This window comes from Arachis duranensis, chromosome 4 (genome assembly GCF_000817695.3).
Source record: "Arachis duranensis cultivar V14167 chromosome 4, aradu.V14167.gnm2.J7QH, whole genome shotgun sequence".
Classification (NCBI taxonomy): domain Eukaryota; kingdom Viridiplantae; phylum Streptophyta; class Magnoliopsida; order Fabales; family Fabaceae; genus Arachis; species Arachis duranensis.
Window position 1 is genome coordinate 22625092 of NC_029775.3, and position 13733 is coordinate 22638824.

A 13733-nucleotide genomic window follows, 5' to 3' on the forward strand; every position below is an offset into this window, starting at 1 on the left:
AGAATTCTTCGATATATCAAAGGTACTTTAAATGATGGAATTTATTATGAGAATATTAATGAAGTAAACCTTGTTGGCTACACTGATAGTGATTGGGCCGGAGATATAGAAACAAGAAAAAGTACTTCAGGGTTTGTATTTCATCTTGGTTCTGGTGCAATTTCATGGTCGTCAAAGAAACAACCAGTAGTAGCACTATCTACAGCAGAAGCAGAATATATAGCAGCAGCAAGTTGTGCAACACAAGCAGTTTGGCTAAGAAGAATTCTTGAAGAATTGAACGAGAAACAAAGTACTCCAACAACAATATTTTGTGATAACAAGTCAGCTATTGCACTTTGCAAAAATCCAGTATTTCATGGAAGATCGAAGCATATTGATATTCGGGTTCACAAAATCAGAGAGTTGGTGAATGAAAAAGAAGTTGTGATCGAGTACTGTCCAACTGAAGAACAAGTTGCAGATATATTTACAAAGCCATTGAAGACTGAATTATTTTACAAGTTGAAGAAGATGCTTGGAATGATTAATTCTGCAAATTTGATTTAAGGAAGGCAATATTAGATATTTAAATCAACTTGCACTAAGCACCGCCATTGGAATTATCATGAATTAGCTAGAATTGCATGGATATGAGAATCAAGAAACAACTAGATACAAGAGTCCAAATATATATGCTGAAAAGTTTGAAAAGTCAAAAGATTAGAGTTCAAATTGAAGAAGGTAACATGCAACTAGTATTTCCACAAGCTTCCTGCCGCCAAGACTCAAGGATAGTTTATTATGTTAGAAAGTGTTTTTGTATTATTAAACCACCGCCTATAGACATCTATAAATAGGTGGGATTGGTATCATAGTTGATATATATGTTCCTTGAAATAAAATTATGGTTATGAGAAGTGTTTTGTTCCATGAGTATCACGAGTGTTAGTGAATCTAAGAAATTGAAAACATGATAGCGTCATTTATATGAGTGAGTGATCCTAGGGCCAATTGGAGAGTGGGTATAGTACTTACAAGCGAGTATACTTTATGGTTGAATACATTAAACCTACAAGCCTACTTTTTATCAAAATAAGTGCATCTTTTGCTTTTTAAGTTCATTGGAAAAAGTAATATATTTGGACAATTTTTCACATTAGTTTCTTAATAAATCTAAAAGATAAAAAAATACTTATTTTAAAAAGGAGAGATTAATTATTTGCGAAATGAGAAATTTGAATTAAAATTGAAAGTGATGTAAATCTACTAGTCAATTGTTCCTCTATTAATAAATATTTATCTTAAATTTAGCAACACATTCTCTTCCATATTCATAATAATTGTTAAAAAGCCAAAAAACACATGGATCAAAGAATATATATAATTTTCATACACTAATATATAAAATAATTTTATATAGATATCAAATTATATATTATCACATTATTAAGAAAAATTAATTTCAAATTTATTATTTTAAAATTTATCTAAAAACAAATTTAATAGTAATATTAAGAAAAAAAGTCCGAATTTGTCTTGTTTAATATTTATTAATTACTACCGTCATTAATAAATATTAAATAAAACAAGTTCTGATTTTAGTTACATTTTGTTTATTATCAAATATTTTCATTAAAAAAGTATATGTAGACAATGAAAATATTAAACAATATGAATAATGAATATATCGGATGTTTAATTAACTAGGTGTGCAAATGATTATTCTAATATTAAGATTTAGGTGAGTTATTTAGAGATGTAGTGTTTTACTTGAATTAGGCCAATTTTAAAACTCATTGTTCATATTGTTCAACAAAAACATTGGTTACCTAGCATAACCCATTCTCATCTTATTAGGCATTAACAACAATAAATGCATACCATAGAGTCCAGTGTTGATACAAGTGAAGAACAATTGCTTCTCATCATCCTCTGTGAATCTTTGTTTTGTTCTGTCATAGAGATGGCAAACCACTTCACATCTGCCTTGCAATGCAGCAAATTGAATAGGGGTGGCTCCTTTTGCACCCCTAGCCCATGCCACTGATGGATTCTTATTCAGCATCAAATCAACAACTTGCATGTTCCCAGCTGCAGCAGCAAAGCAAAACGCAGTGTTTCCATTGTAATCTTGCAACTGTAGGTCTTCTTCGTTTAGAAATTCTGGCATCAGTAGTTGTTCCACAAAGTGAACATGCTTTGCACCCTCACCTGCACCTGCTGCTATGTGTAACACTGTAGGCAATCCACTTGCTATGGCTGCATTCTTCAACCTCCTATCCTTCTCTATGATTCTCTTCGCTTCTTCCCAGTTACCTTCTAGTGCATGCTTGTATAGAGGAACGCACAGGTTGAAGAAATCATTATTATTCTTTGGATTTCCTAAACCAAGCCAAAATGAAAAAAATATAAATATATGTCTCTTTAATTATATACAGAAAGCAAACAACAAAAAATATTTTTTAAAAACATTTGATCCTGATAAAAAAAAAGTTTAATTTTGATGTACTGATACAGTTGTACAATCACAACTATTTTTCGGATGAAATAAAAAGTAATTATTTTTTTTAATATGACGTTATATAACTAAATACATGTGTAAATTTTATATTTACAGTGCATTAAAATTAAATTCTAAATAAAAGTAACTTAAAAAAAATATTCTCAATTTTTTACACTGTCAGAACTTACTACACGTAAAGTAAATTTATTCTAATGGAATTATTAGTTTGTAAAATAGCATGAAGTTGGTTTATTATAATAAATATATAGTTAATAGGTTAAGAAAAAAATTCTATCCCAATAGATTGAGGTTAATTTTGTAAGTTATATCCACTTGAATTATGTATCAAGAATGAAGGATAAATGTGACGATAGTTTGATGAATGGCTAGGAAAGAATGAAACACCTATTTTTAATCAATAATATACTACATAATACATTAAAATACAAAATATATTAAATTAAAATATAAAAAATATATTAAAAATATATGAAATAATATATTTTATATACATATATATAAGTAACTGACTTTAAGTATAAATATTATATATAATGTTTTTTATTGTCATTATAAGTTTGAGCAGCAGAGAGAATACTCTAAACCTGTTTCATCTAGGAAAACAAGGCTGGGACAACTATATTGATCAGACTTGGCCTTCACGTGATTTGTTTGCGGAGTCGATGGGTTCACATTGTTAATTCTCTCCCTGTAAAATACAAAAAAAAAAAAAATCACAAATTATTTACTACATATTCTTTGTGTGTGTGTGTCTTTTTCCCCGTTAATTCAACTTAAATAGTTAATTTAACGGGTGGAGATTATTTTATATCTTATAACTACAATGTTGAGATGTTTAATACCTTTGAATAAGCTTTGATAAAATTCCAACTAACACTACTATTTACAATAACATAGAATTGGGCTATTATGGAGCTGAGCACACATAACAATGAATCATTGATAGTCAGTTTGATTGTGCAAGAAATAGAAAATGGGATAAAGAGAAATAGAGAAAGAGAACATGGGATGAAAAAATAGTTTGATTTTTCATCAGTTTGGTTATGCAAGAAAATGGGATGAAAAAAAAAAAACAAATGAAAAACCGCAGAAAGTTTTCTTCTCTAATGTGCCTGGAAATTAAACAAGAAGCCGCTTGAATAATAATGTTGCTAAAGTTACCATTATATATATCCACCTTGTAAAAATTAAAACAATATATTGCATATATTTTAATAAGGATATATATGTCATTTTCTTGCTACAATTCTCATTTTCTCATTTCCTTTCCTCTCATAGCATATAGAAAAAGGAGAAAGAATTGCAATGTTAACCTGTTTTCAAGCTCGTCCCATATTTGTTTGGCTGTTTTGAAGTGCAAGATATCTTTGTAAACATCTGAGTTTATTAGAGCACATAATAAGATGTGTCTTGCTGCTGAGGCTTGTTGTACACTCTTCATGTCTTCATCATCAAATTCATCTTCCGATTTTTCCTCTTCAATTCCATTTACAACCTTTTTTGGAACATTTGGTCCATTCTTAATGATAAGCCAAAGTTTGAAGTCCAAAGACTTTGTAAATGTCTCCATATGTTCCTTCCATTCAGCGTAATTTCTACCATCAAAAAGTGGTGGCTCCAAGATAGATTGTCCTCTAGCTATAGTCATCAAATTTTCAGCCATGAACCTAAAGTTCCTTTTTTTTCCCCTTCAAGTTGCAAAGCTGCTAAGTATTAACCTAGACAAACATCACGATTATAGATAATATTTTGAGAAGCATAAACGAATAAGCAACGAAATAAATTCTAAATAATATTTAGGTAATTCACATGAGCAAAATAAATGGCTTCTAATATTATACTAATATCCTAAATCTACAAAATTTACATGCATGTCTAATAAATCGAATTTATCTAATTTGATTTATTATGGAATATAAACTATATAAATACCATTAAAACATTGTGTGTTTATTAAAGTGAGACTCACAATGATACAAAAATATAAACTATATATATAAAATTTTTTAGTCTAATAATCTAATAACACATTTTAAGTCCATGCTTTTAAATATTATTAAATAATTAATGACAAAAAATAATAAATTTTATTTATCTTCTAATATTTTTTAATATATATAAATTACTAAAAATTAAAAAAATTATTAAATTTTTTTAATTAATGAGTATTTATTAAAAAATTTTACTATTATTTTTTAATTAACAATACTCATTAAAAGATTTAATTAATGAGTATTCATTAAATTTTTTTAATTAATGAATACTCAATAAATTTATCTATTTATTATTGGGTCAAAGGAAAAGAAGAGTTTGAAAATCCAACCTGGTTTCACGTTTCTAGATCAGTCTCCAGGAGTCCAAGTGACCTTAGGCCAGTTCTTTTGGGCTTAATGCCCCTTTAAATGTTTATTTCAGTTTTTCATTTTTCTTTTGAAGTTTAATAATGGCCCATTTAAATAAAAAGAAAGACCCACTATATGAATTTTTAATCGTGGTTGCAGAATGAAAAACGTGGTTGCAATATGGTGGAACCCACACTAGCCATTGGATTCAATGGTTGTTAACTTTTGCAATATTGTTTATCTTTTTCATTTAAAAATATTTGTACCATCAGACAAGTTGCCATAAAAATAGAAAAAGCCGAGTTATAAGATGCATACCTGAAACTGAAAGTAAAGTAGTCTGAACGGCACGTTTCCTCCTATGAAGTTGTCAATCTGCAGAGAAATAAAGTGGTATAGCACCAATACTCTAATATTAAAGTGTCTAATTAAGTGGCCGGAAATAATGTATACACGTAAATCGTTGAGAAAACTTACCCAAAATGTCAACAGTAGTTAAATTCTTGAACGAGCTGAGGTATAGAGCAGGTGGACTCTTCAAAGCTGAAGAGGGAGAGGAAGAATAAGCGAAGAAGAAGAAGAACGAGAAGGAAAAAGTAGTTGGATTCTTTGCTTGTGCAGCCGCGGGTCTGATTTGAGAATGGAATAATAACTCACCACACTTGAATTTCTACCTCAATAAATAAATAATGATTGCTGCGTTGCTACGCTAACATATACAAGAGTCGTCCACCAAGTGAATTGATAATAAATCCGACAAAGAGTGAAGGTACATTATTGTTCTTATTAGTCGTCAACTCAAATTATTATAGAGTCAACCACTAAGTTCCTCGCTCTCTTACCTAAGTCCTAACTTTAGTTAAAATATTCTTATCAACATGAGAATTACTCTTTTTTCTTTTAACTATACAGAAATGATACTTTAGTTCTTAGTCGACACGGATCACATGATATTTAAATATATGAAAACTAAAATATTTAAAAGGTCATTTTATACTCTGCTTTTTAATATTTTTGAAGAAAAAAAAAGCGTTTAAAAATGTTGGATAAATTTATATTAATTTAATTAGATAACATGAATTAATCTCTTACTTTTTTATTTTTAAATAGTACAGTTTTAAATGTTCTTCTATTGTCAGACTTTAGATGTTTATTTGAATAGTTTAAAAGATTTTTAATGTTTGTTAGGTTTATTTTTTTTAAGGATTATGCTATGTGTATACTAAAATTAGCTACCAAAGTCAACTATCAGTATAAAATATAAATTGGACTATAAATATACATTGAAAATAAATTAAACCACATATGTATTTATACATAAATATATTGGTAGCTGATTTTAGTGACTAATTTTAGTGTACAAATAATTTTTTTCTTTTTTTAATTTTAAATGTTTAAGCTAACTTTATTTTTTTTAAAGCATTTTTAGTGAGGAGTTGTCGAAGTCGGTCACTAAAGGATGGCTGCTAGCTAGTGAGAAATGTGATTGTGGTGGTGGTGGTGATCAATAGAAGTGGTACCGAAAGAAAGTAAACTATTAAAGTGATACCTAAAAATAGGAGTGTAGATAAAATAATTAAATTGTGGTTAATTAGTTAAAAATTAAAATTAGATTTTTATTAATCAATTTAATAAAATAATTTTAAAAATTATATCTATATTATTAAAAGTGGTTAATCAAAATCAAATTTTAAAAATCAGTTTTTAATCGGATAACTAAAACTAAAATAAAATTTTATGTAACTTTTGTCTTTTGTGCTCAAATTGGTTAACTTTTTTTTTTTTGTAAAAATCGATTTTTAATCGGTTTTTAATTGGATAAAAATCGATTCTTTTTTTTAATTCAATTTTTTTTATGTAAAAACCGATTTTTTTAAATCGGTTATTTTTTAATATTGATTTTTATTTTTATAACCCGTTAAAAACTAGTTTTTGAATTTTCTAAATGTTTAATAATCAGTTTATAAAACCAATTTAGTTAATTAACCAAATTATATTTTTGGGTAACCCAAAAACAAGTTTGGTTTTTGGATTAACCAAACTATGTACAATCCTACCTAAAACTTTATGTCGTGCTAATAAAAATAACTTCAAAAGATATTTTTGGTGACTTAATAACTTCAAAAGATATGATTGACAATTGAAAATTTTTACCTCAATTTACTCTATATAAAGTCTTTAAATCCTTAAGTGAAATTAGGATTAGAATTTTAAAAGATTTAAGTAGAGAAAATTGAGATAAAAAAGTTTCAATTGTTACATTAAATAGTTATTAAAAAATTTAGTGTACTAGCTGTCAATTCATCTCAACACCGTGTTAACGATTTTGTGCTAATAACAAGGTCAAAGACCAATATGACTCCCAAAAACTAAATTGAAAAGACTAAATTAAATAAATCAAAATTTTGGAGATCAAATTGAAATGCAAGCTTAATTTCACGGACCAATCGAGTATTAATCTAATTGTTGATTAATTTTGTATCCTTGGGTATGTAGTATCTGCTGTTTTGTTATGGTTTGCTGGTTTTTGTTTATTTTTCACTCTAAGGATAGTTTCGGTCTTGCTAATTGTGTTGTTTTAATGTTGTATGGTGGTGTGATCCTCACCTCGTCTTTGTAACTTTGCGAGGCTTTAGACCATCTCTAGTAGGACATCTTAGTCTTTATTTATGGTCCATTTGTCATAAAAAGTAGTTTCACATAAGTTTTTGCGTCATAAACAATAAATAGAAACTCAAAATATCTTTGTCTTCTCCATTAAGAGGAATTAACTTTAGTTCCTATTACGACTTCACTTAATTAATTAAATTAAACAATTAAATTAATGTAGTTACTTTTTTTTACAATAATATTATTAAAATTTATAAATTCAAAAATAATTCACTATTATAAATATTAAGATTAAAAAAATTAATAACTTCATATATAACAACAGTACATAATATATAATTCGAGATTAAATTAATTTGTAAAATTATGCAATATAAAAAAAAACATAGTGGAGCTCTATAGTTGGTGACAAGTATTGTGAAATTTCCATATGTGTTCAATTAAGTCTTCTTTCAACTGTCGATGCTGCTTGATCAACCAGAATTTTTTGATTTATTTTGGATTGAATTAAGTGAATTTTATCAACTTACTCACATTTATTCATTGAAATGGCATGGTTTTGTGAATTTCTCCTAATTATGCTTAATGATTAAAAAAATATACTTTTTAGCCCCTTAAATTGCTAAATTTAATTTACTTATATTCCATTTGATGCCTTAATATGTTTGTTGAGTGATTTCAGGCTTAGAAGGCAAGGATGTCTTGAAGAAGTGAAGAAAAAACATGTAAAAGTGGAGAATTCATGAAAAAATGAAGTTTTGGAAATCTGTTCAGTTGTGCGTACGCATGACTGCCTGTAAGACCTAAAATAGATAAACTTAAGAGGAAACACTAACATGATGAGTCGGCTGATGTGGGATCCCGATGGTGCTGTTAGGGCTACCTTTGTAATTCGCTATGCACTTGGCAAGACAGGTTGATGTGGGATCCCGCTTGTCCGGGTAGCGGCGTCGGCGTGGGGGCAAGTTGATGTGGTATCCCGCCTACGTTAAGATGTGAGTAGTTGATGTGGGATCCTACTTGCATCCCTTCGTGTATCAAAAGAGTGAATTCGGGCACTATATCCACAAAGCGCATATGACATACGTGAACGGAAGGGTCATCTCTGGGAGATGTGTCGAGTTTGGCAAGATAACCAACAAGTGAGATCTCACTGCCAGGTAGGACATGCATTCATCATATACATTTATGTGACATTGTTTGGGTGTGCATATTGTAATTGATTTGCCTATGTGAATAATTCTATTTAACTGCTAATTGTTATACTTATTGTAACTGTTCTTGATTGTGTTTGAATCTCATTACTTGTGTTTGTGATTGAAATTAGCTGGATTGAGGTAAATTGTATATTGATTGAGTTGTTTAGACCTGAGGCCGTGATTGATTATATGATAGGTCGAAGACCATGATTGATTATGTGATGGGTCAAAGGCCGTGATTGGATTGTGTTTGTGGTTTAGTAAAGTATGAAAAATCAGACTGGTTCAGCATAGACTTAATGAACCTATGCTTGGAACAGGTTGATCATTCATACTGTCTAGGAAAAACTTTTAAGATTTTTATAACAAAGGAAAAAGGTTTCTAAGTTTTTAGATAGTTAACTGATTTCTCTTTTGACAAGGATTTTAGATTTTGAATGATAAACCTTTTGTTTTTGAAAAGGTACATAAGACGAGCAACGATCACTGTACTTTGAAAATAGTTCTATTTTACGTATCTTATTATAGCAATTCTTTAACCCTCTAGTGAGAACTAGCGAGGACGATGTTCTCACTCCCCTACAGATTTCTTTTTCAGTGACAGGTTCAAGAAGCTTTGGCGCGAAGTCGCGACTGATCTACAAGCTTATTATATGTGATTGTGCTTTCCGAATTTGGTTTAGTTATTAGATTTTCCCCTCGATGATTAAAGTTTTGGTTTTAGAGGGATAGGACTTGTATGTGAGAACTTTTTGAATAAGTCTATGTAATTATTATTATATGGATATAATTATGGGATTATGTGAAGACTTTTTGATTTTGTAACTAAGGATTCGATTTATATTTGCAAAGGTTTAATATTAAATAATTATAATATGAAATTAAAGGAGTAGAGGTAGGTAATGCTTGGACTTTTAGTGTGATCATGAGGTGCTAAAAGTAAGGGTGTTACATTATAGTATAAGAGCAGTTCATCCTAATTAGAGCCTTGAGGATGGATTAACTATGCTTCATTGCATACTCTGAGGGTTTGTCATGTTATAGGTCTTGTCCAAATGACGAAAATTAGAGCTTTATGCACATGACTATCTATTGATTAATGGTGTTAGCTTACCGTTGCATATCTACTGATATTAAGTCTAGCCAACTTAATGTTGGTGGTTTATGTTTACAGAAAAGTCAGTAGGTTATCATAGATAAAATAGAATTGACAGCTGATGCGGTTTACGGGTTTTGGGAGCGTTTGAAATTAATTCTTGAAGTTAGTTCCGTTTCGGCATATAATCCTTATTGGTGCTTGTCTATCGATTTCTTTGGAATTCCTTGTTCTTTATTTCCTTCATGAAATATGATTGATTTGATTACCAACCTTATGTTACCATTCATATATTGTCTTTGCTTGGTTATGTATCTGGTTGTTACTTGAAAACTTATGAGACAATTACCCTTATCACTGTTAATAGCCATCTTTCTGAATTCTATACTCCTTGACTTGATCCTGGATTTGTTCTGGTGCAATAAATGATTCACAAGTCTCTGGAAACATTAACCGTTAACTTTAGCTACCATCATTTGTGAGTTTTGTATTCCTTTCTAACTGGTTGGTGCCAACGGATGCACTATGAATCGTGCCACGTTATTTGATGTATCATTTGTTTTTCTTTTCTTCATCTTGGAATTTCTCGCTTCACTACTTCTTGAAACCCAATTTGAAATTTGGAATTTAGTGCACGAAACTAGCTCCACAAAATTTGCACAGATAGACTGACAAGTATACCGGGTCGTCCAAATAATACATCGGGTGAGTAAGGCTCGATCCCACAGAGATTGTTGGTTTGAGCAAGCAGTGGACACCTTGCAGATCTTAGTTAGGCAGATATAAATTATAGTTTGTCATGAAAAATATATAAAACAGATAAATAGAACGTTACTAGGTAGATAAGAATTCACTGGTATGAGAACAGTTGAGGCTTCGGAGATGCTTTATCTTTCCAGATTAACTTTTCTTATTGTCTACTTCAATAACCTTCTGATTCCTTCAATGGTAGCCGTAAGTGATTAACTCATGTCCTCTCATCAAGCTAACCTCCTCTACTACAGCAGTCCACCATATTGAGATGACTCATATCCTCTCATCAAGCCACCTCTAGGTTTCTCACTATAGAAGAAGATGAAGCTCTAAGCAATCTACTCCCCTTCACGATCCTACTCAAGGTGCCACAGACAAGGCAGATCTTCCGGATCAGAAAGTGCTGCTTTTCTGACTCTAGCCTTAATGCCACAAAAACCTCACGCACCCATAGTCAACGGAATTTCATGTCATATATTCAAAGTTGTTCAGATGCTCTATTGAAATCTGCAATACAATCTCTAGTTTTAGTTCAATGCTATCTGGGTCAGGAATTGCACGGAACCCATGTAGAACAAGGGTGATTGTCACAGGTTACCCTCAATTCATAAGATGAAGAATGAGATTGCATAAGAGAATAGAATCAGACATATTGAATTAGAATAGTAATATTATTGATCCATGAAACTCAACAGAGCTCCTAACCTTAACCTTTAGGAGGTTAGTGACTCATACTGTATAGAAAACAATAATGAAAAGTTTGAATGGGAAAAGATCTCTAACAAGGGTGATCTTTTTTCTATATATACTAGTCTAGTAACTAAGGATTACAGAAAATAAGATAAACTAGTCTTGTAGTGCGAAAATCTACTTCTGGGGCCCACTTGGTGAGTGTTTGGACTGATCTAAGGTGAAATCCACGAGCTAGTACCCCTTAGGGGCATTGAACGCCACCCCTGGGCTCCCTTTTGGGCGTTGGACGTCAGCTGCTCTCCTGTGGGCACTAGACGCCAGGAATATGGCTGGTGGCTGGCGTTGAACGCCAGTTTTGGGCCTTCATTTCCAAAGCAAAGTATAGACTATTATATATTTCTGGAAACTCTGGATGTTAGTTTTCCATAGCCGTTGAGAGCGCGCCATTTGGACTTCTGTAACTCCAGAAAAGCTCCTTCGAGTGCACGGAGGTCAGATCTTGACAGCATCTACAGTCATTTCTCTGCTTCTGAATCAGACTTTTGCTCAAGTTCCTCAATTTCAGCCAGAAAATACCTGAAATCACCATAAAACACACAAACTCAAAGTAGAATCCAAAAATGTGAATTTTGCACTAAAACCTATGAAAACATAATAAAACTTAAATAAAACATAATGAAAACTATATGAAATGATGCCAAAAAGTGTATAAAAATATCTGCTCATCAGAACACTAAGTTTAAACTGTTGCTTGTCCCCAAGCAACCAAAAACAAAGTAGGATAAAAAGAAATAGAAGGATGCAATAAATTTCAGAGTTCTCAATGAAGCTCAGTTTCAATTAGATGAGCGGAATTAGTAGCTTTTTGCTTCTGAATAGTTTTGGCATCTCACTTTCCATTGAAGCTCAAAATGATTGGCATCTTTAGGAACTTAGAATCCAGATGATACTATAGAGTCTTGGCTGTGACCCTAAGCACTTTATTTTTCAGTATTACCACCGGATACATAAATGCCACAGACACTTAACTGGGTGAACCCTTTCGAATTGTGATTCAGCTTTGCTAGAATCCCCAACCAGTGGTCTCCAGAGTTCCTGAGCACACTCTTTGCTTTGGACCACAACTTTAACTGCTCAGTCTCAAGTTTTTCACTTGACACCTTCACACCACAAGCATATAGTTAGGGAAGCAGCTCATTTGAACTGGCTTGGCTAAGATATTTCTTTAAGGCCCTCCTAACTATTGATGTTCAAAGCCTTGGATCCTTGCTCTTGCCTTTTGGTTTAAAGAGGTACTAGCTTTTGCTACTTTTTATTTCTTTTTCTGCTTGCTATATTTTTGTTTTCGCATATTTATTTTTTCTTTTATTACTTTTTCTTGCTTCAAGAATCAATTTTTGGATTTTTCAGATCACCAATAATATTTCACTTTTATCATCATTATTTCAAGGGCCAATATTCTTAACTCCAACATCAAACATGCACTATTTATTCATACATTCAGAAAACAAAAGCAATGCCACCACATCAAATAATTAAAATATTCTTAATATATAACTTGAAATTCATGCATCTAACTTTTCTTTTTCAATAAAATAATTTTTCTTTTAAGCAAGGTGAGAGATGCATGGAATATTTTATAACTTTAAGACATAAAGACAAATGATCATGCACTAGAAACAGACAATAAAACACCATACATGGAAAACAGAAAAATAACATGAACAACATGGGAGTAAAGAGAACGAATCCACCTTAGTGATGGCGGCTGCTACTCCTTCTGGAGGATCCAGTGGAGTGCTTTATTTCTTTTATGTCACTCCCCTGCCTCTGTTGTTCTTCCCTCATGGTTATTTGTTCTTCTCTCATGGCTCTTTGATCTTCTCTAATGTTATGGAGGATGGTGGAGTGCTCTTGATGTCCCATCCTTAGTTGATCTATGCTAGAGCTCAATTCTCCTAGAGAAGTGTGCAATTGGTCCCAATAGCCTTGGAGAAAGAAGAAGAAGAAAGAGAAGAAAAGGAAAGAAAAATATTAAAGAAACCTCTGCCACAGAAGAGCAGAGAGCAAAGATTAAAAGAATCTAAAGAACCTCTGCCACAGGAGAGCAGAGAGTAGGAATAAAAGAAACGAAAGAGAGAACAAAACAAAAGGGGATAAGTAGAAGTATTGTTTGGCCTTAAGAACGAGCTGAGATGATTATGTACCTGTTGGAAATGAGCAGCGATATCGTGGTGAGTCCACCGAGATTTGCTTCCAGAGATACATCGGCCAATCCAGGGGATGGTCGCACCTGTAAGACAGAGGTTGCTTATAGAGGTTATCGACACATACATCGGCCAGAGAGAGCCTCACCTATAAGACCGAAGTTGCTTACAGAAGTTATGTTTGCATACATCGGCTCAAGAGAGTCGCACCTGTAAGACAGAGGTTGCTTACAGAGGTTATGGCACTGGAAACTAAACTTGGACAAAGGTTGCTGAGTTGCGTCGGGAGCATGTCGAAACCGATAGATGAGCTCATTACCTGCGCTA

At 31.7% G+C, this 13733-nt stretch overlaps 1 protein-coding gene across 1 annotated transcript in view; it reads right to left on the reverse strand.

The window, feature by feature from the left end:
* Positions 1–5705, reverse strand: part of LOC107484016 (uncharacterized) — a gene marked incomplete in the record, with an annotated part of 33186 nt that extends 27481 nt beyond the window's left edge. The window contains 5 exon segments of the mRNA XM_052260384.1: positions 1864–2364; positions 3091–3194; positions 3820–4224; positions 5167–5223; positions 5326–5705. Coding sequence (XP_052116344.1) covers positions 1864–2364; positions 3091–3194; positions 3820–4169 — 955 coding nt within the window.
* Positions 5706–13733: the final 8028 nt, after the last annotated feature.